Below are 22,429 nucleotides of genomic sequence, written 5' to 3'. Positions count from 1 at the left end.
ATGTTTCCGTTGCCCCCAGGTGCGTAACTCAGGCCCGGCAAGGGCAGCCTTGTGCTTGTGGGCTTGGCCCAGCGGAGCAGGGGCGACTGGCCAGGACTGGGCCCGATTCGGTGCCCAGAGCTCAGCTCGTCACCTGCCATTGCTTTCCCCAGCTGGCCTGGCCATTCCCGGCCCCGCGTCCCTCCCCCTGTGCCAGAGCTTCCCGGAGCGGTGCCCGGGCCGGAGTAGAGCTGGTTCCTCCCCCTTCGCTGCTGCCCCGGGAGCAGCCCACGGCCCCCGCCAGGAGCAGGCTGCGGGAGCCCCCCCGCCTTGTGCTGGCTGCAGGTGGGTTCCCCACACACGCCACCGCCCTGCTCAGAAGCACCACGGCTCACGTGGGCTGCGTCCAGCTGGGGCAGGCCCCTGGTCGGTGCCCCGGGGGCTGAAACGTGGGCTGGAGCCACGGGGCAGGCCGGGATGAGAGCCGCTCGTGACAGCGCCCGGCCCGCTCGGCCGCCTCAGCCCGTGGGGCAGGTGTCAGGCCACGGGCTGGGCAGCGGCTAGTTCCAGGGGAGAGCCTGGGACCCCTCAGAGCAGGGTGGGTGCCCAGGGCAGGGCATGGGCATAGCCGGGGGCTCCCTGGGTCAGGACGCCCCGTAGCCGGGCCTTGGCAGGGTGTGGGGGAGCTGGCAGCAGCGCCGGAGCGTCCCACTTGCCTGCTCTTTGGAGGGTGAATCATTGGATGGGTAACTAATGAATCGCCACTTACTGCTTGGGGGCTGGTCCCAGGATGGTCACCGCTGTGTGGATGGCGTCTGCTTGCCGAGCGCATGTGCACAGCGGCAGCGCTGGCGCCGTGGGGACTCTGCGTATTGGCAAATGTCGCTTGTTACAGGCTGAGCCGCTCCAGTCCGGCGGCACCAGGGCCCAGCAGGTTCCGAGATCCCCACGTGGCCACTTAGCAGGGGGGTGGAACTCTTACTGATCTGTTAGAGTTCTCTGAAGGGGTTAACAAGCATGCGGACAAGGGGGATCCAGTAGATTTAGTATACTTAGATTTTCAGAAAGCCTTTGACAAGGTCCCTCACCAAAGGCTCTTGTGTAAATTACATGGCCATGGGATAAGAGGGAAGGTCCTTTCTTGGATTGAGAACTGGTTAAAAGACAGGAAACACAAGGTAGGAATAAATGGTAAATTTTCAGAATGGAGAGGGGTAACTAGTGGGGTCCCCCAAGGGTCAGTCCTGGGACCGATCCTTCTCAACTTATTCATAAATGATCTGGAGAAAGGGGTAAGCAGTGAGGTAGTAAAGTTTGCAGATGATACCAAACTGTTCAGGATAGTCAAGACAGAAGCAGACTGTGAGGGACTCCAAGAAGATCTCGCCAAACTGAGTGATTGGGCAACAAAATGGCAAATGAAATTTAATGTGGATAAGTGTAAAGTAATGCACATCAGGAAAAATAACCCCAACTATACGTACAGTATGATGGGGGCTAATTTGGCTACGACAAATCAGGAAAGGGATCTTGGAGTTATCGTGGACAGTTCTCTGAAAACTTCCACACAGTGTGCAGCGGCGGTCAAAAAGGCAAATAGGATGCTAGGAATTATTAGGAAAGGGATAGAAAATAAGACCCAGAACATCTTACTGCCCCTGTATAAAACTATGGTGCACCCACATCTTGAATACTGTGTACAGATGTGGTCTCCTCACCTCAAAAAAGATATTTTGGCCTTGGAAAGGGTTCAGAAAAGGGCAACTAAAATGATTAGGGGTTTGGAACGGGTCCCATATGAAGAGAGGTTAAAGCGACTGGGACTTTTCAGTTTAGAAAAGAGGAGACTGGGGGGGGATATGATAGAGGTCTATAAAATCATGAGTGGTGTGGAGAGGGCGGATAAAGAAAAGTTATTTATTAGTTCCCATAATAGAAGAACTAGAGGACACCAAATGAAATTAATGGGGAGCAGGTTTAAAACTAATAAAAGAAAGTTCTTCTTCACACAGCGCGTAGTCAACCTGTGGAACTCCTTGCCGGAGGAGGCTGTGAAGGCTAGGACTATAATAGAGTTTAAAGAGAAGCTAGATAATTTCATGGAGGTTAGGTCCATAAATGGCTATTAGCCAGGGGATAAAATGGTGTCCTTGGCCTCTGTTTGTCAGAGGCTGGAGAGGGAGGACAGGAGACAAATCGCTTGATCATTGTCTTCGGTCCACCCTCTCTGGGGCACCTGGTGCTGGCCACTGTCGGCAGACAGGCTACTGGGCTAGATGGACCTTTGGTCTGACCCAGCACGGCCGTTCTTATGTTCTTATGGGTGGCCAAGTTTCCCCCAGTCCCATAAGGTTTGATTAGAGCTGCCAGTCCTGGCTCTCGGGTTCTGTGCTGCGATTTAGCTCTAATTGACCCCCTACGTCTTCTAAGAGCCTGGTGTTGCCAGTGCTGCTAGCCAGCCCTGATCTCCCGTAGTCTGCTGAATTCTCTGCTTCGGCACCGGACAGGTCCCGAGGGTGCCAGACGAGGTTCGACCCGCAATAGATTTAGCGCAGTCGCAAACACTCCAGCTTCACAAACTCCACCATTCCCTCTAGAACACCCCGCGGAGCACAGGGCCTACGAGGGGTGGCTGAGGGATTGGGTCTGTTTAGTCTGCAGAAGAGAGGAGTGAGGGGGATTTGAGAGCAGCCTGGCGTAACGCTCCTCGCAGGCGCAGGCCGGGTCCCCCGCCCGGTTCTCACTCGCCAGCGCTGCGTGGGGAATGCACGGGAAGGAGAGCCGGGGAGCGGCAGAAACTGGACGCCCTGGGTCCAGAGCCTGTGTCCTCCGGGCCGGGCTGCTGTCTGCAGTTCTGGGGGCCCGCGCCCTGGCAGAAGGTTTCCGTTTCCCGGTACGTGCGGAATGCAGCGGGACCTCGGTCCTCCAGGCCACTCCCTCTTGCGCTGGAGTCACCCGGAGACATCCCTGGTTCCCTGCGCGGCTGGGACGTGAGCTGCGCGCTGGTGCAGATCCATCCCAGCGTACATCGTGCTTGCGGCTGAGGACGTACCTCTGGGAACACGGGCTCCGCTCGGCACGGCCGCTCCCTTGGCCTCGGGCACGCGGCTCCAGGCACGCGGTGGGTAGCACGGGGTGGGCACGTTGCTGCCCAGCCTCTCTGGGGCTTTGCCACAGGCCAGCACGAGGGTTCAAGCCACACGGAATTGAATGAGGTGTCTGAGCAGGATGCCAGAGAGCAGGTGTTCCTGGCTCTCGCCCTCCAGGGGATTGGCTGTGGCATGCCGTGGGGGGAGGCTGTCCGCCCTCAGACACCAGCCCCCGGAAGGGGAGGGGTTGCGCCTGGGGGTGTCTCTGCTGCGCACCCTGGGCTAGCGGTGCCCTGTGCACTATGGGGAGCAGGAGTTGTGCTGGTTCGGTGCACCAGGCAGTGAGCGCCACACCCCAGCTCTGGAGGGGGCTGCCAGCGGGCTGGGGGTTGGGGGTGAAGGTCCCACGTGAGCCGAGCGCCACAGGGCCGAGCCGGCTGCTCCCTGGGTCTGGAGGGCAGGGGCCTTGCCGGTTGCGGCTGCACAGACGGCGGAGCAGGGTCCCTGCTACAGAGGCCTGGCGGGTGAGGCTGTGCAGTGACACCTGTGAAATCCGCCCTGCTGGGCCCTGGGCTGCCGGGACGGGCGCTGACCTGCCTGGGGGCTTTGCCGCCGGCCAGTCCAGGCCACTGGCCCACGGCCCATTCTCGCTGCGTCAGCGTGGGGCCAGGGCCCCAGAGAGCCGGCTGTGCCACCGGCTCTGACCCCCTGCGGCTGGCTGGCAGCGGTAGCCAGAGTGCACGGCCCCCTGCTGGGGTGTGAATGGCTAACGGAGCAGGGGGACTCTCCCCGGCGGGCTGGAGGGAGCGGCTGGCTGCTTAAGCGGGTTTTACCTCCCTGCCCCTAGTCCTGCGCTGGCCTGTTGGAGAAGGGGGCTGGGCTTGTGTTCAGCGCCTGGCCCTGCCCCCGACTTCCTCTGTGGCCTCACGTTCCTCATGGGGCAGTTCATGTTGTTGCCCCATGCCTCAGTTTCCCCATCTGATCAGCGGAGATAAAAGCAGTCCCTTGTCCTGTCTCATCCGTGTAAATTATTCGCAGCGCCCGGAGTCCAGCAGGGTCCGCGTGGCTCGTGGCTAAGCACCGGCAACCCTGTGCCCTGAGCCCCACGGTGGTTTTGTCTCCCAGGTGACGTTCCACGATGTGGCCGCGCTGACAGAGCAGCTGTTTCCAGTGGTGCAGGCCATGCAGAAACACTTCAGCGCTGGCTCTGGGGCCTACTACAGCGACTCCATCTTCTTCCTGTCCGTGGCCATGCACCGCATCATGCCCGCAGGTGAGCGCCGGGGCTGTCACGCGGGAGGTCTCCCCTGCTCGCCCCCCCTCCTTCCCCTCCCCCCTCAGCGCCTGGGCAGCCCCCCCCATCCTCTGCTCCCCCAGCGCCTGGGCAGCCCCCCCCCAGCCTCTGCTCCCCCAGCGCCTGGGCAGCCCCCCCCAGCCTCTGCTCCCCCAGCGCCTGGGCAGCCCCCCCCATCCTCTGCTCCCCCAGCGCCTGGGCAGCCCCCCCCAGCCTCTGCTCCCCCAGCGCCTGGGCAGCCCCCCCCCAGCCTCTGCTCCCCCAGCTCACCCCGCTCCCGCAGCCTCTGCTCCCCCAGGGCCTGGGCAGCCCCCCCCAGCCTCTGCTCCCCCAGCGCCTGGGCAGCCCCCCCCAGCCTCTGCTCCCCCAGCTCACCCCGCTCCCGCAGCCTCTGCTCCCCCAGGGCCTGGGCAGCCCCCCCCAGCCTCTGCTCCCCCAGGGCCTGGGCAGCCCCCCCCAGCCTCTGCTCCCCCAGCGCCTGGGCAGCCCCCCCCAGCCTCTGCTCCCCCAGGGCCTGGGCAGCCCCCCCCAGCCTCTGCTCCCCCAGCGCCTGGGCAGCCCCCCCCATCCTCTGCTCCCCCAGCACCTGGGCAGCCCCCCCCATCCTCTGCTCCCCCAGCGCCTGGGCAGCCCCCCCCATCCTCTGCTCCCCCAGCACCTGGGCAGCCCCCCCCATCCTCTGCTCCCCCAGCGCCTGGGCAGCCCCCCCCATCCTCTGCTCCCCCAGCGCCTGGGCAGCCCCCCCCAGCCTCTGCTCCCCCAGCTCACCCCGCTCCCGCAGCCTCTGCTCCCCCAGGGCCTGGGCAGCCCCCCCCCCCCAGCCTCTGCTCCCCCAGGGCCTGGGCAGCCCCCCCCCCCCAGCCTCTGCTCCCCCAGCACCTGGGCAGCCCCCCCCATCCTCTGCTCCCCCAGCGCCTGGGCAGCCCCCCCCATCCTCTGCTCCCCCAGCGCCTGGGCAGCCCCCCCCAGCCTCTGCTCCCCCAGCTCACCCCGCTCCCGCAGCCTCTGCTCCCCCAGGGCCTGGGCAGCCCCCCCCCCCCAGCCTCTGCTCCCCCAGGGCCTGGGCAGCCCCCCCCCCAGCCTCTGCTCCCCCAGCACCTGGGCAGCCCCCCCCATCCTCTGCTCCCCCAGCGCCTGGGCAGCTCCCCCCAGCCTCTGCTCCCCCAGCACCTGGGCAGCCCCCCCAGCCTCTGCTCCCCCAGCACCTGGGCAGCCCCCCCCCCCCAGCCTCTGCTCCCCCAGCGCCTGGGCAGCCCCCCCATCCTCTGCTCCCCCAGCGCCTGGGCAGCCCCCCCATCCTCTGCTCCCCCAGCGCCTGGGCAGCCCCCCCCAGCCTCTGCTCCCCCAGCTCACCCCGCTCCCGCAGCCTCTGCTCCCCCAGGGCCTGGGCAGCCCCCCCCCCCAGCCTCTGCTCCCCCAGGGCCTGGGCAGCCCCCCCCCCCAGCCTCTGCTCCCCCAGCACCTGGGCAGCCCCCCCCATCCTCTGCTCCCCCAGCGCCTGGGCAGCCCCCCCCCATCCTCTGCTCCCCCAGCGCCTGGGCAGCCCCCCCCATCCTCTGCTCCCCCAGCGCCTGGGCAGCCCCCCCCATCCTCTGCTCCCTCAGCACCTGGGCAGCCCCCCCCCCAGCCTCTGCTCCCCCAGCGCCTGGGCAGCCCCCCCCAGCCTCTGCTCCCTCAGCACCTGGGCAGCCCCCCCATCCTCTGCTCCCCCAGCGCCTGGGCAGCCCCCCCCAGCCTCTGCTCCCTCAGCACCTGGGCAGCCCCCCCCAGCCTCTGCTCCCCCAGCACCTGGGCAGCCCCCCCATCCTCTGCTCCCCCAGCGCCTGGGCAGCCCCCCCCATCCTCTGCTCCCCCAGCGCCTGGGCAGCCCCCCCCAGCCTCTGCTCCCCCAGCGCCTGGGCAGCCCCCCCCCATCCTCTGCTCCCCCAGCGCCTGGGCAGCCCCCCCATCCTCTGCTCCCCCAGCGCCTGGGCAGCCCCCCCCATCCTCTGCTCCCCCAGCACCTGGGCAGCCCCCCCCATCCTCTGCTCCCCCAGGGCCTGGGCAGCCCCCCCCATCCTCTGCTCCCCCAGCGCCTGGGCAGCCCCCCCCATCCTCTGCTCCCCCAGCGCCTGGGCAGCCCCCCCCATCCTCTGCTCCCCCAGCACCTGGGCAGCCCCCCCATCCTCTGCTCCCCCAGCGCCTGGGCAGCCCCCCCCAGCCTCTGCTCCCCCAGCACCTGGGCAGCCCCCCCCAGCCTCTGCTCCCCCAGCGCCTGGGCAGCCCCCCCCAGCCTCTGCTCCCCCAGCACCTGGGCAGCCCCCCCATCCTCTGCTCCCCCAGCACCTGGGCAGCCCCCCCCATCCTCTGCTCCCCCAGCGCCTGGGCAGCCCCCCCCAGCCTCTGCTCCCCCAGCGCCTGGGCAGCCCCCCCCAGCCTCTGCTCCCCCAGCACCTGGGCAGCCCCCCCATCCTCTGCTCCCCCAGCGCCTGGGCAGCCCCCCCCCCAGCCTCTGCTCCCCCAGCTCACCCCGCTCCCGCAGCCTCTGCTCCCCCAGGGCCTGGGCAGCCCCCCCCCCCCAGCCTCTGCTCCCCCAGGGCCTGGGCAGCCCCCCCCCAGCCTCTGCTCCCCCAGGGCCTGGGCAGCCCCCCCCCAGCCTCTGCTCCCCCAGGGCCTGGGCAGCCCCCCCCCTCCTCCCGCCTCTGCTCCCCCAGGGCCTGGGCAGCCTCCCCCCCAGCCTCTGCTCCTCCAGCTCACCCCACCCCCCCAGCCTCTGCTCCCCCAGCGCCTGGGCAGCCCCCCCCAGCCTCTGCTCCCCCAGGGCCTGGACGGCCCCCCCCAGCCTCTGCTCCCCCAGCTCACCCCACCCCCCCAGCCTCTGCTCCCCCAGCTCCTGGGCGGCTCACTCGCCCACCAGCCCTGGTGCAGGCTGGAGAGAAGGGAGGCGGCGAGGAGTGTGGGGTCCTGGGGCGGTTCGGGGTGTCCCTGGGTGGGGGCTGGGCCATGCTGGCCATTCGGAGGCACTGCCTCCCCGAGCCGGCCCTGCCCCGCCCTTCTTACACTTTCAGGCCCAAAGCCCCCTCCCCCCCCACTCCAGAGCACCCCCCAGAGTCGGACTGACCCTCAGGAGGCGGGTCTGGCCGACGCCCGCTCGGCGGGGGCTGGGACCCGCGGTCGGCCCCTCCGTAACGTGCTCCCACGCGCCCCCGGGGATTCCCTGGGAGGGCTCCAGCCTGGCTTGGCCACGTGGGCTGAGCTGCCTGGAGCGGGCCCAGACCCTCCCTTCTTCCCACACGAGCCCTGGGCGGCCCCGGCCGGCGCGAGCCCTCAGTGCGTGCGGCCTGCCGCGGTGACAGCCCTGAGCTGCGGCTCCAAGGGGGCTGGGGGCGCCCGGGGGGGAGCGGGGCGCTGGGGGGGGTCGGCTCTGCTGTGTCCGGCTGAGCGTCCGTCGTGCGCTCGGAGGGGAGCGGGGCGCTGGGGGGGGGTCGGCTCTGCTGTGTCCGGCTGAGCGTCCGTCGTGCGCTCGGGGGGGAGCGGGGCGCTGGGGGGGGTCGGCTCTGCTGTGTCCGGCTGAGCGTCCGTCGTGCGCCCGGGGGGGAGCGGGGCGCTGGGGGGGAGCGGGGCGCTGGGGGGGGTCGGCTCTGCTGTGTCCGGCTGAGCGTCCGTCGTGCGCTCGGGGGGGAGCGGGGCGCTGGGGGGGGTCGGCTCTGCTGTGTCCGGCTGAGCGTCCGTCGTGCGCCCGGGGGGGGGAGCGGGGCGCTGGGGGGGGTTGGCTCTGCTGTGTCCGGCTGAGCGTCCGTCGTGCGCCCGGGGGGGAGCGGGGTGCTGGGGGGGGTCGGCTCTGCTGTGTCCGGCTGAGCGTCCGTCGTGCGCCCGGGGGGGGGAGCGGGGCGCTGGGGGGGGGTCGGCTCTGCTGTGTCCGGCTGAGCGTCCGTCGTGCGCTCGGGGGGGAGCGGGGTGCTGGGGGGGAGCGGGGCGCTGGGGGGGGTCGGCTCTGCTGTGTCCGGCTGAGCGTCCGTCGTGCGCCCGGGGGGGAGCGGGGCGCTGGGGGGGGTTGGCTCTGCTGTGTCCGGCTGAGCGTCCGTCGTGCGCCCAGGGGGGGGAGCGGGGCGCTGGGGGGGTTGGCTCTGCTGTGTCTGGCTGAGCGTCCGTCGTGCGCCCGGGGGGGGGGAGCGGGGCCCTGGGGGGGTTGGCTCTCTGTGTCTGGCTGAGCGTCCGTCGTGCGCCCGGGGCCGCCGCAAGCCCCTGCGGGGAAGCAGGCTGAGCGGCAGCAGGACGTAGCGGGCCTGGCCCTGGCCCTGTCTCTGTTTCCAGCAGCCTCTGATTTGCTCCAGCTGTGAACTTCCTGCTTTTCTCGGCCTGCCCCTGGGGCGCCGAGGACCCATGGCCCCGGCGGGCCGGCTGCGTGGGAGCAGGCGTGGGAGCGGAGCCAGGTATTGATCCGGTTCTCCGTTCCCATCGGAAAGCGCTGGATGGGCGCGCCTGGATTTGGTCTCCGTCATTCCCAGGCCTCGCGCCGCGTTACTGTGTAACCGGGGCTGCCATAAATCCACAGGCAGACAAGGCAGCCGTGGAAAAGGGGCTCGGCTCTGGCAGCCGCGGGCCCTGCTCCTGGGACCCGTCTGTCCGCTCGGCCTGGAACTTCCTCGGTCCCTGCCCCGCCTGCAGAGCGCGCCCGCTGCGCTGAGTCTCCGGCCCTCCCAGCCAGCGGGGCCTGGCCGCAGAGCGCGCCCGAGCTGTGGGCACGTTAACAAGCGTTTGGCTTCGAAGTTGATGCTCACAGACCTTGGGAGACTTGTGCGGCCTCCCAGTGTTTTGTGTCCCTGAGTTAGCAAGGCCGCTGCATGCGTGGAACCGGGGGGTGCACCCCTGCTGAGCTGGGGGGAGTGTGGTGCAGTGGTTAAAATGGGCTGGGAATCAAGATTTGCCCGAGAGATGCAGCACCCCCCTCCCCGAGAGACGCAGGCCCCTCCTGAGAGACGCAGGCCCCTCCTGAGAGACGCAGTGCCCCCCAAAAGACGCAGTGCCCCCAGAGAGTCGCAGCGCCCTCCCCGAGAGATTCAGGGCCCCCCCGAGAGTCGCAGCACCCCCCAGAGAGATGCAGCCCCCCAGAGAGTCGCAGTGCCCCCTCCCCTCCAGAGACTGAGGCCGGCAGGAGAGGTACCCAGACTCTTCCAGTGCCAGCTCCACTGGTGGCACGTCTGCCCGAGTGGCAGGCTGCAGGCGGAGGGAGAGCCGCTCCCAGTGGCCTGGCACCGGCAGGCCGAACGGTAAGGGGGTTGGTTGTGACCTGCAGCCGCGGGCTGGGCTGCCATGGACGGGGACGGCTACCGATGAACCAGAACCTGGAAGGGTGCGACTGGCCAGTCACCTGTCCATGTCCCGAGTCCCGGCCATGAATTCCCCGGGTGCGCAGCGCATGGTGCACGTATGAAGCCGGAGCCCAGGGTCTGCCCAGAGAAATCCCCGCGTGTCTTGTGCCCTTTGAGGCACCCAGGCTGAGCCAGCAGCAGCCGGAGCAGGAGTGTGCAGAGCCATCTCCTCCCAGAGCGAGCTGCCGGCCTGCCCAGCCACCGCAAACCTCCCGCAGACCCAGCCTGGCGCGCGTGCGAGCTGCCGGCCTGCCCAGCCACCGCAAACCTCCCGCAGACCCAGCCTGGCGCGCGTGCGAGCTGCCGGCCTGCCCAGCGCCTGGCGGCCCCACCCAGCCAGTGCAAACCTCCCGCAGACCCAGCCTGGCGCGCGTGCGAGCTGCCGGCCTGCCCAGCCAGTGCAAACCTCCCGCAGACCCAGCCTGGCGCGCGTGCGAGCTGCCGGCCTGCCCAGCCAGTGCAAACCTCCCGCAGACCCAGCCTGGCGCGCGTGCGAGCTGCCGGCCTGCCCAGCGCCTGGCGGCCCCACACAGCCAGCGCAAACCTCCCGCAGACCCAGCCTGGCGCGCGTGCGAGCTGCCGGCCTGCCCAGCGCCTGGCGGCCCCACCCAGCCAGTGCAAACCTCCCGCAGACCCAGCCTGGCACGCGTGCGAGCTGCCGGCCTGCCCAGCGCCTGGCGGCCCCACCCAGCCAGTGCAAACCTCCCGCAGACCCAGCCTGGCACGCGTGCGAGCTGCCGGCCTGCCCAGCGCCTGGCGGCCCCACCCAGCCAGCGCAAACCTCCCGCAGACCCAGCCTGGCGCGTGTGCGAGCTGCCGGCCTGCCCAGCCACCGCAAACCTCCCGCAGACCCAGCCTGGCGCGCGTGCGAGCTGCCGGCCTGCCCAGCGCCTGGCGGCCCCACACAGCCAGCGCAAACCTCCCGCAGACCCAGCCTGGCGCGCGTGCGAGCTGCTGGCCTGCCCAGCGCCTGGCGGCCCCACACAGCCAGCGCAAACCTCCCGCAGACCCAGCCTGGCGCGCGTGCGAGCTGCCGGCCTGCCCAGCGCATGGCGGCCCCACCCAGCCAGCGCAAACCTCCCGCAGACCCAGCCTGGCGCGCGTGCGAGCTGCCGGCCTGCCCAGCGCATGGCGGCCCCACCCAGCCACCGCAAACCTCCCGCAGACCCAGCCTGGCGCGCGTGCGAGCTGCCGGCCTGCCCAGCGCCTGGCGGCCCCACCCAGCCAGCGCAAACCTCCCGCAGACCCAGCCTGGCGCGCGTGCGAGCTGCCGGGCCCCAGTGCTGCTGCTGGTCGAAGCTGGGCCCAGAGCAGGAGGCAGATGGGGGCCCCCGCGTGGAATCTGAGTCGAGGCTGGCGCGGAGCCGTGCGTCCCTGGCCTAGCTGGCCATCGCCGCGGCGGAAACCTTCCCTCTGGCTCTGGCAGAACACTGGGGGTTGACAAAACAAACCTTTCATGCGCCGTGTGCACTTGGCACAGAGCGTTTCGGTCTGCCCAGCCACGCCAGGCCTGTGCTGCTGCCGTGTGGCGGGTCTTGGCATCTGCCCTGCTGGGGGGGGGGGGGCGCACGATTCACCCGCTGGCGTGTGCGGCAGCCAACGTCAGGCTGTGCACTGGCCGTTGCACCAGTGCCAGTGAACTGGTAAAAGAGCGGCCAGGTCCCCACAAAGGGGGTCGCCCCACCACTCCGTTTGGAGAGCAGACCCCAGCACGACCATGTGTGCCATGCGGAGGCTGCCCTGTCGGGCTGCCTGTGGGGCAGACCTGCGGCATTAGCAGATTAGGCCACGTGCCAGCCAGCCACTGATGGCAAACCATCCATAGCCAGGCAAGGGCAGAAGCAGCCGGGCAGGGGCTGTGCATGGTTTGCTATCAGTGGCTGGCTGGCACATGGCCTAGTTTGCTAATTAGCTGATGGACTCTGCAGGAGTTGCTGGTGGGGCAGGATAGCTTGGTGGAATGTCCTTACAGATGTTATTAATCAGGAGAGTTTGTTCCACCCCCTAGGAAACAGTCTCCCCCTCCTCTGGCCGTCCCTTCTGCTACAGGTATGTCCCTGGCTGACAGATGCCTCGGGCTGGGCCAAGAGCATGCTGGGAATTCTGCCCATTGGGCAGCTGCTGCTAACTGACTGCTCTGGACCGTCTGCAGAACAGGCGGACACGGGGCTGGTGTTAACTGACTGCTCTGGACTGTCTGCAGAACAGGCGGACACGGGGCTGGTGTTAACTGACTGCTCTGGACTGTCTGCAGAACAGGCGGACACGGGGCTGGTGTTAACTGACTGCTCTGGACTGTGTGCAGAACAGGCGGACACGGGGCTGGTGTTAACTGACTGCTCTGCACTGTCTGCAGAACAGGCAGACACGGGGCTGGTGTTAACTGACTGCTCTGGACTGTCTGCAGAACAGGCGGACACGGGGCTGGTGTTAACTGACTGCTCTGGACTGTCTGCAGAACAGGCGGACACGGGGCTGGTGTTAACTGACTGCTCTGGACTGTGTGCAGAACAGGCAGACACGGGGCTGGTGTTAACTGACTGCTCTGGACTGTGTGCAGAACAGGCAGACACGGGGCTGGTGTTAACTGACTGCTCTGGACTGTGTGCAGAACAGGCAGACACGGGGCTGGTGTTAACTGACTGCTCTGGACTGTCTGCAGAACAGGTGGACACAGGGCTGGTGTTAACTTACTGCTCTGGACTGTGTGCAGAACAGGCAGACACGGTGCTGGTGTTAACTGACTGCTCTGGACTGTCTGCAGAACAGGCGGACGCAGGGCTGGTGTTAACTGACTGCTCTGGACTGTGTGCAGAACAGGCAGACACGGTGCTGGTGTTAACTGACTGCTCTGGACTGTGCAGAACAGGCAGACACGGGGCTGGTGTTAACTGACTGCTCTGGACTGTCTGCAGAACAGGCGGACACGGGGCTGGTGTTAACTGACTGCTCTGGACTGTCTGCAGAACAGGCGGACACGGGGCTGGTGTTAACTGACTGCTCTGGACCGTCTGCAGAACAGGCGGACACGGGGCTGGTGTTAACTGACTGCTCTGGACTGTCTGCAGAACAGGCGGACACGGGGCTGGTGTTAACTGACTGCTCTGGACCGTCTGCAGAACAGGCGGACACGGGGCTGGTGTTCTTCAGGTGACTATAAAACTTCTGTGGTGAAGGGATGAATCAGCGTTGCTGCCGGATGCAGGGGTGCGGGCTGGGAGCCCCCATAGCACTGAGAGGAAGGCTGGGACCAGCACCATGTGGTGCAGTGCGGGGATCGGGTTGCTCTGGAATTGCCCGGGCGAGTCTGTCTCCCCCAGCCCTCCGCCACAGGCTGCAAGCCCTGTCTCTTGGCGCGGGGAGGGTGACTAGCTGGGGACCCCGGCTACTGCAAGGCTGGGGTGCACTGCAGGTCCCATTGCTGGCGTGGCCAGCGCCTGTTCTGAGGGCGGGACGCAGAGGTGGGTGGGCAGGTGCCGTTCCTGGCGTGATGGAGCCGAGTGGTGCATGCACCAGGGTCTCCAGCAGTGGGCACCGGGCGTAGGCAGACGTGCCATCGGGCCCGGCTGGGTGAGTGGGCAAAAGGGCGAGTTGCACGGAGCCCTCAAGGGCCAAACTATGACGGGCCGAGAGTGTGCCAGGGTCTCGACCCATTGCACGGCTGGCACAAGAGCCTGGGGAACGTGGGGACGGCCCAGGGAGCTGCTGCTCCGTGTGGGGATGGGCACTGCGGCCTCTAGGCCGGAAGGAGGCAACTCGCGCTTCCCATGCTCCCCAGGCCGCCGTAGCCCCGTGCTCTGGCCAGAGGCAGAGGCCCCAGCGTGACGCCAAGGCTGCAGCTGGCCTGCGTCTGTGTGGGCCTGCGGGAGTCCCAGGGGGAGTCTGGGGGGCTGCAGCAGTGGGGTGGGAGCAGGGCGTTTCCATGCGCATTGCGTGTCCCGCAGGGCTCCCGGACCACGGGACGGAGCCCTGGGCGGCCTGCGGTGCCCTCACACTGGCTGCAGGGCTAGGAACAGAGTCGCTCCGGCTCGTGCTGCAGCCTCCCGGCTTCTGCTTGGCGCAGGGCTGAGCCCCATAGGAGGCGGGCGGGGCCGACCTGAGCATGCCAGCATGGGGCAGAGTGGGGACAGCGGCTTCAGCAGTGTTCCTGGGCATGCTCCAAATGCTGGGGGGAGGGACCTGACCTTGTTGCCCCCGCACACCCATCACCTCTGTCCGGGGCAGAGAGCGTAGCAGTCAGCCGGCAGGAGCACGGTGTCTAATTCCTACAGGAAGGAAAGAAAATCGAATACAGGTGAGAGCCACCGGCACCGTCTGCCATCGCGTGGCCGGTCACTGCAGGTCATCGGGGAGCCCTACGGTTGCAGTGTACGTTCCTTTGTTACTGCCGCTTGGGGAGGGGACGCTGGGCTCCAGTCAGCTCTGGGCAGGGGGTGGGGCCTAGTGGTTACAGCAGGGGACAGCTACATCCGGGTTCAGTATTAGAATGTCGGAACGGCCAGACTGGGGGAGACCCAAGGCCCCTCCAGCCCCGTGTCCTGTCGGCCCACAGCAGCCAGTGCCCGGGGCCCCGGGGGAGGGACCAGAACTGGGAATCACCAAGTGAACCCTCCCTTCCCAGGCTAGGGCCACCATCCCTGCCCGGCCTGGCTAGGCGCCAGCGAGGGACCCACCCCCCAGGAACTTGGAGTTTGGGCCTTTGCACCGTCCCCTGGCCGAGCGTTCCCAGCCTGACTGAAGAAAGCCTTTGTTTTACATACGTGGAGCTGGGTCGGCTGCTAATGCCAGCGGCGTGAGGAGGAAATGACGTTTCCTCGGCCCATGTTCCCACACCCACTCATGATTTCCAGACCTCTGACACCCTCCCCCCTATAGCCATGTCTCTTCCGAGCGGAAAAGTCCCCGTCGTGTTCATCTCTCCTCGCGGAAGCCGTTCCTCACCCTCGTCATTCCTGCTGCCCTGCCCTGTGCCTGTTCCAGGCCCAGTGCGGCTGGGGTGACAGATCCGCTGCAGCATTCGGGGTGTGGGCGCCCCATGGCTTTGTGTAGCGGCAAGGTGATATGTTCTGCCTGCTCCGCTGTTCCTTTCCTAACGGTTCCCGTGCTCTGCCAGCTCTTAGCCGGCCGCCGCCCGCCGAGCACGTTTGCAGGGACCTCTCCACGGTGACGCCACGATCGCTCTCGGGAGCGGTGACAGCTGACTCGGCCCCAGCACTTTGTCTGAGCCGGCGGGGTGCTGTTCTGCCAGGGCATCACTTAGCATTGATCACTGACTCCCATCTGCCCGTGTGCTGCCCAGCCACCAGGTCTGCGGATCCCCGCCGGGCTCTTTGCTGGCGGCCTTGGCCTCAACTATTCCGAGCAACTTTGTGTCATCTGCAGATTTTGCCTCCTCTCCGTGAGCCCCTTTTCAAGATCATGGATGCCTGGTGCTAGGTCCCAGCCCTGGAGTGCACTGTTATTTCTCCCCTTTGTTTCCTGGCAATCTTCCATGGTCATTTTATGACCCTTCATTTAGTGTAATGACAAGCCCTTTGTGATCTCCGGGCGAGCGCTTAGAAACACCCTCCCTGCCCCAGGAGCAGCACAAGCCCTGCTGCAGTTCAGGCCCGGGCCCTCGGCCCAGACACCGCGCTGACGCAGACCAAGTGTGACAGTCAGAGGGTTGAACAGCCCCCCAAATGGCGCCCGGGGGCAGGATTCGTCCTGGGAGCAGAGGGGAGGGTTTATCTGTGGAGGAAACAGGCCCCTAGCAGGGCACACAGCAACACAGGAAACGCCCTGGGCTCCCAGGGAAGCCCAGGGGACAAGGGCCGGAACAGCCAGGAAGCTGGAGTTAGAAAAACAAGGGAAGCCGTGAACAAAGGCGCGACTCGTGCTCTATGACTAACGCGCAGAGCTGGGGGGGTTGCCGTGGGGCTGGGCATTGCTGACTCGTGTATCCTGCCTGTGCTCGCCAGCCGTGGGCATGGCACCGGGCTGGGCCCTGCAGCCGGCGTCTTGCCACGGAGTCCCTGCCCCGGCCCCACTGGTTCTGAGGGGAGGGTTTCTGGGGTGTCTGTGCAGGCCGCGGGAGCTGGCCTCGCCGTGCGGATGCACTGCAGTGTGCACGCAAGGGGGCACGTCGGAGGCCCCCAGACCATCCCCGGTGGAGCATGGGGGGTGAGCGGGCAGGGTCACTGACCCTTGCAGGGAGTGCTGTGCTCCTGGACGGGCGCGCCCAGCACCTCTCGATCACCCCAGGCCTGGAAGGAGTGACCGCCACGGGCACCGTGCCGGGCGCAGGCTGGCGCTCCCAGGCAGCAGGGACGGGGGCTCTAGGAAACCCACTCTCTCCTGACACGGGGCCACGCTCCATTCTGCGGCCCAGAGGCGATAAGGGACCGTCCTCCATGTGCAAAGACAGGCGGGAGACATGCACGGCTGACAGGATGGGCTGGGCCAGGCTCCTGCGGGCAGTGCCGGCTCTGGGCGGGAAGTGCCCACACAGTTCCTGGGAGCCTGCTGTCCCGGTAGCAAAAATCATCAACCAGTGGAGCAGCGAGCAGGCAGCCCGGCGTGAGCCTGCTGCCCAGGCTGGCTGCCTGGCCTGCGGGCCGAGCCACACGCCGGCTCTGCCTGGGTCCAGGGCCACGTCACCTCGCACGCGTGGTGCTGTGTGCCCTGCCCCGCCGGCGTGCCGGCTGGATTCCCGCGGGTCATTTAACACGCACACACGGGGCTGGCTGGCTGCCTGGCCTGCGGGCCGAGCCACACGCCGGCTCTGCCTGGGTCCAGGCCCACGTCACCTCGCACGCGTGGTGCTGTGTGCCCTGCCCCGCCGGCGTGCCGGCTGGATTCCCGCGGTTCGTTTAACACGCACACACGGGGCCGGCTGGTCGCATGCACGTAGCCTGTTGGTGGCCCCCCCTCTCCTGAGTGTGGCTTGGCAGCTGCCCCATGGCCCCCTGCGCCGGACCCCCCGTCTGTGCAGCCGCCAGGCAGCCCGCTCAGACGAGACCTGGCCTGCGTCAGTCCCATCACCGCTGCCTCTCGCCCCATCACTGGGTGCCCGGCCGAAGCGGGACGCAGCAGTGGGTGGCATTGCTCCCCCTGGTCCGGCCGTGCCTTCCTCAGGCAGGAAACGACATGGTCTAGGGCCAGGCAGCGGTCGCAGGCCGCAAGGGCAGGAAATGAAATCTGGGCCATGGAAGCATTCTTCTCCATGTCATAAATCCTCCTCTGAGTTTCCAGCCTGCGGCCACAGGCCCAGTGCAGCAGGGACAGGCAGATGCCCGCCCCCGCACTACAAGGAGCCGCGTTTGTGGGGCGCTCTCCCAGCTGTGCACACGGGGCCAGCCGACGGACGTCCCCGGTCGCCCAGCCACCCCGAGCTGAGCCGGCTGCCCCCGGGGGCCAGGGCTGGCGGGCACCAAAGGGCTCTGGGGCAGAGGGGAAGGAGCGGCGCTGTGGGAGTCTCGTAGCGGTGCACGCGGGGCACCCTGCTAACGAGCTGCCGCCCCTGGCTCCACGGCCACTCTGGTTCCCAGGGCTAGCGCCCCCTGGCTCTGGAGAACGGGGTGAGCAATGGGGCACAGCGCGTGCACACAGGCTGCGTCGGGGGCTCGCTGGCGTGGGTTGGAATCCAGCCCAGAGCGTCGAGAACTGGAGCCATCTGGAACGGTGGCCACTGGCGGTTTGGAGGGTCGTTCGGAATGCCTGTCCGGAGCCTCGGCCCAGCCCTGGGTGGTGGCTAAGCACCGAACTTCCATTGCCCGATGCCGTGGGCCTGGGCTGTGAGTGGGCCGGTGCGCTGAGCTCGGGGAGCTGTTCTCAGTTTACACCAGCGTGAGCGAGATCAGCACTGGGCAGACCCTAGACAGACTGGTTGCTGGGGCCCACCCTTTGTGATCGCCTCGCCTGACCGCCCTACCGCACGGCCAGAGGCCTGCCCCCCACGGTGCCTCCCGCCGGGCTGTTAGAAAAGCCCTGGCCTTGACTTTGAAGCTGCCAGGGATGGAGAAGGCCCCCCCGCCCCTCTTGGTAAATTGGGCCGGGCTTAGTGACGGTTAATGTAGCTCGGGAGCCCTGTTCGTCCAGGCCAGAGCGCATCCAGCACGTTAGTGTCGCTCTGGGAGCTCCTGCTCAGCTGCGTTTCCACCCTCACTCCCAGATCTTTCAGGCCCTGCCAGGGTAGCCGCCGTTCTTTCTTACTGGGTGGGTATGTTTCCTCTTGGCCCTTTTGCAACACGCTGGGTTTGCCTGCGCCCACTTTTCCAAAGGATCTCGATTGCTCTGAATCACGACGTGTCCACCTAGTCATCTGTCACTCCCTGATTTTTGTCTGCAAACGTTGTTAGTTTTGGTTTCAGATCATTGATAAACATGTTAAATAGCAGAGGACCAAGAACTAATTGCAGAGTGAAACGGACCTACGCCGTGACAATTTCCCATGTAGAGTTACGGTTTGAGACCTGTCAATTAGCCAGTGTTTAATCAATGTAATGTGTGCAATATATGGTTCTAGCATTTAATCGAAGCATCCGGTGGTACCAGCTCAGTACCTTACAAGTGCCTAAGTCTATTATGTCACTACTATTACTTTCATCAACCAAACTTTTAATCTCATCAGAAAAAGATAATTACTTTAACAGGATGTGTGTTTCACAAGTCTGTGTTGATTGGCATTACATTACCCTACTTTAATTCTTTATTAATCAAGTCCCGCATCAGCTGCTGCATTCTCTTACCCAGGATCGATGTCAGGCTGACAGTCCTAATATTATAACAACTTACTTTTTAAAATATTGGCACAGCTTTAGCTTTTTTCTAGTCACATGGAAATTTCCCAGTTCGCCAAGACTTACTGAAAAGCAACATTAACAGTTCAGTGATCTCCTCAGCCAGCTCTTTTAAAACTCTTGGATGCAAGTTCTCTGGAGCTGCTGATTTTAAAATGTCTGATTTTAGTAGCGTCTGTTTGTCGTCACCCAGATACATTGGTGGACTGGAAAGAGTGTTGCCATCACCATACCATGAGACTGCATAAATCTGGTTTTCCTCTAAATGCAGAACAGTAATTATGTATTGAATGCTCCTGCCTTTTCTGCGTGACTGCTGATAATTCTACTATTTCCATCTAGTAATGGGCCAATACCTCTGTTAGGATTATTTTTGTTCCTAGTATATTTTTTAAAAACTCTTTGATATGGTCCTTAACTCTGCTGGCCAAAGATGACTTCTTATGTTCCTTTGCTTTCCGTATCAGTTTTCTACAGCTCCTATCTTCTGATTTATGTCCAGTGCTATCAGCTTCCCCTTTCTTCCATTTGTTCTGGCGTGCACATGTGTGAGGGATGTAAATTCCTGGTATAAACAATTACCCAGTGAAATGGTCTGTTTAACTAGTTAACCCTGAAGCTGCCCCCAGCTGGCCGGGGCCCAGACTCACTGCATCGTACCACGGGAGGGGGCTTCTCTGGCCAAGCCCCCAGTTAACTGGTAACCAAGTAAGCACGCTGGTAAAGCTGATGCTTACCGGGTAACCAGGTAACCCTTTAGATCCCAACTGTGTGAACACGTGTACTGTGTTATATAGCTGCTTTCACTTTCCCTCTAACCCAGGACGTTGGTTTTAACCAGTCTGGCATTTACACTCGGGGGGCAGTTCAGTCACCCCGGTGCCTCGCGCTGGTGCGGGGCAATTGAAGAACGTTTCCTCTCTGAGCCGAGCGGGTGGATAACAAGGGGCCCCGGGGGGGAGGTTAATTTTGGTTTCAACATTTTGATTTTGTGCTGACCTGAAGGCTCGTCTCCCTTTCATCTCCCCCCGTCCTGACTCCCTAGCTAGCCTGCCCCTGCGGAGCCGGGCCCTGCCTGCCGAGGGGGAGGAGATCCGCGGACGGCCCCGTCGATTCATCGGTGCGTGAGTTTGCCGCCTGGTGCTGCTGACTCCCTCTGTCTCTTCCAGACATAGCGCAGCTCATCCAGCTGGACTTGGACCTGAAGTTCCAGACCAACATCGAGGAGCTGTTTGAGGAGTTCGACCGCTTCCCGCGAGGAGCCGTCATTGGGATCGCCCGAGAGATGCAGCCGGTCTACAGGTAGGCGTGGGTGCGGCAGCCGCAGCCCTGGGCTTGGCAGACTTGCGGGAGCCCTGCTTCCTGGGGCTGCGCGTGGAGAAAACCCGGCAGCATGCGGAGGTGAGCCTCGGCCCTGAACGCCACCTGCCGCTTGGGACAGGCCAGGCCCCCAAGGGCCCATCCACGGTTCCCCGCAGGCGGCTGGCGTGGGCCGTGCTGCTCCCGGAGTCATCGGCGTGGCTCGGTGCCCATGCAGCTGCCCAAGGCTGCGTTTAGGAGCCTCGCGCCGGGTCTGCCAGTCAGGCCGACGGCACGTTCCTGCATCCGGCTGAGGCGGGCGCCAGGCCTGACGGCTGCATGCGGGTTGTGTCCTGTGGTGGCTGAGCAGAACCCAGCAGTGCCCACCGGCGGGTGGTCCGCGTGCCCTGCGCAGGGCGGCCGTCCTCCCGGCCTCTGCTGTGCCCCCCGGAGTTGGGCCACGGCTGCTCCAGCCAGTTGCCAGGCCGGGCGCGGGCACAGGGAGCCGCGTTTCCAGGTCTTTGCACTGCCGAGGGCTCTGCCAGGGCAGCGTCCGAGAGCGCTGGGGATTCTCAGGCAAGCGCCAGAGCCGACAGCTGCAATCCCCTTGCAGGCTGAGCCGGGTGCGCGGGGACCGTCTCCGAGCCTGCGCAGGCGGCTGCCCGGGCGTCACATGGGCTCCTCTCGGGACTCGAGCTCCGGGGGCCGTGAGCTCGTCGCGCAGTAACTGCCCACGGGGGGTCGCTGGCCCGGCAGTAGCGGGTGCTGGGGAGGAAGCCGAGCCTCGGCCAGAGCAGGAGGCGCCGCTCCGGGTTCCAAGCAGGGCCCTGTAAGCTGGGTGCTGGGGCGGCCGCCAGGAGAGTTTCAGGGTTCTCCGGGTGGTGCACAGCCGCCCTTTCCTGTGGGCAGGGCGAGGGCCTTTGGGCCCGGGCGGAGCCCGAATGCTGCGTGATCCAGGGCATCGGGACCCACCCGTCGCGTCGGACCATGGCGAGTGGTGGGTGAGTTCTAAGTGTAGAGCTCCCACCAAGCGCGGCCGGCGCCCTGCTCCTGCCAGCCTGCCCAGGACTCGGGCGCCCCGCTCAGGAGCTCACGGCCCCAGGAGCCCGAGTTCTAACCCCTCGGGCAGGTCGCTGGGGCCGGAGCTCCTGGGGTCTGTTGACGGGGCTCTACCCTGTCTAGGGGGCCTGCATGACACTCTGCTTAGCCCCCGCAGCGCCAGGACTCGACGGGGGCCCAGCAAGGGCCTTGGCATCGGTCCCTGGTCTCTGACGCCTGCCTGTGCGGGGGAGGCCGGGCCGCACCGCTGACGGCAGCGGGAGCACCCAGGCCTGCCAGCCCTCACCCCTGCCTCTCACAGCGCCCCGCCAGCCTGGGACGCTAGCGAGCAGCGGAGTGCTCGGCAGAGCGGGGGGCAGGGTTTCCCCTGGGGCCTGGGCCGCGCGGGGCCACCTGCTCCACTCATGGGAGGCTGCCCCCGGACTGCAACCCGCACAGCCCCGCCGCTCGGCTTGGCGTTGGCAGGAGCCGGAAGCGCCTGGCCAGGACTCAGGGAAGTGGATTGAACGTGGCCTTGTCAGTTCAAACAGGGAATCTCCGATTTCCCTGTAACCCAGGCTGAGCGGCCGGCCCTGCCCGGTGCCTGCAGCAGGTCTCAGGCTGTGCCGGGCGTGATGAGCGAGCGCAGCGACAGTTCCCACAGCCGCCGCCCTCCCCTTTGCCAGGGTCCTATGGAATCTGCTTCCGAGCAGAGCTCAGCCCCAGGGCGGGGCGGGGCGGGGCGGGGCGGGGCCGGGCCGGCCGGAGCCGGGATGGACTCGGTCTGGGCCGACGTCTGGGATTTCTCACCTGTGAGAAAAGGAGTTTTCTGGTGTTGGAAATTCCAGACCCCGATTCTCTCCTGCTCCGAGTTCTGTGCAGCGGGCAGGAGGCCGCGGGCTTCCCGGTTCTCAGGACAGTCCTGCCACCCCGCCATGGAGACTCGCATCGGGGCCGAGCAGCCGTGCAGAGTGGCCATGTGCCCGCCCCTCCCCTAGGCTAAGGGTGCGTGGGGGCGGAGGGCACCGGCCTAGCAGGACTGTCACCGGGGGATCTGTACTGTGCAGAGGCCTGTACGACACCAGCACGGGGCTGGCAGGCCAGACGAGCGAGCTGCAGGCAGCCAGTTGTGCCGCGTTCCTGTTGTGGGAGAAAGCCGAGGCCAGGAGTAGCAGCCGCGACTTTGGGGCCGGGCGAAGGCGATGGGACGGGTGTGAGACACACGGAGCCTGCGGGTGGGATGTGCCCGGTGCTAGAATTTCCAGGAGCGATGCAGGAAGCGCAGGGCCTGAGCTGCACTCCGGAGCCGCGGCGAGTCTCCTCGCCTCTGGTGGCAGCACCCGCCTGGGGACGGTGAGCGGCAGCTGGCAGCCCGCGGGTGACTCTCAGGAGTGGGCGGAAGTGCTCGCGGGGCCGCTGACGCTGCTGGTCCGTGCGTCTCGCTGCCCGGGGAAGGACCCGGCGGCTGGACTATTGCAAACGGCAAGCGACGTGCCTGGCCAGTGCTGCGGTGGGCGAGGGCGACGCGCCACACACTGAAAGGGGGCAGCGTGGCTTGTGCACATCACAGCAGCTGGTAATTAGGGTTCTCGTGGGAGG

General features: G+C 66.1%; 1 protein-coding gene across 1 annotated transcript in view; it reads left to right on the top strand.

Moving 5' to 3' along the window:
* XXYLT1 (xyloside xylosyltransferase 1) overlaps window positions 1-22,429 on the top strand; it is a 40,332-nt gene that overhangs the window by 4,560 nt on the left and 13,343 nt on the right. Inside the window, exons 2-3 of the mRNA XM_075938309.1 lie at window positions 4,194-4,341; window positions 19,663-19,795. Of these exons, the coding sequence (XP_075794424.1) occupies window positions 4,194-4,341; window positions 19,663-19,795 (281 nt within the window). The remainder of the gene's footprint in view (window positions 1-4,193; window positions 4,342-19,662; window positions 19,796-22,429) is intronic.

The sequence above is a fragment of the Pelodiscus sinensis genome, chromosome 10 (assembly GCF_049634645.1).
Source record: "Pelodiscus sinensis isolate JC-2024 chromosome 10, ASM4963464v1, whole genome shotgun sequence".
In the NCBI taxonomy this organism is placed as follows: domain Eukaryota; kingdom Metazoa; phylum Chordata; order Testudines; family Trionychidae; genus Pelodiscus; species Pelodiscus sinensis.
The sequence above is the reverse complement of the archived record's forward strand: the minus strand, read 5'-3'. Positions and strand labels throughout refer to the sequence as shown.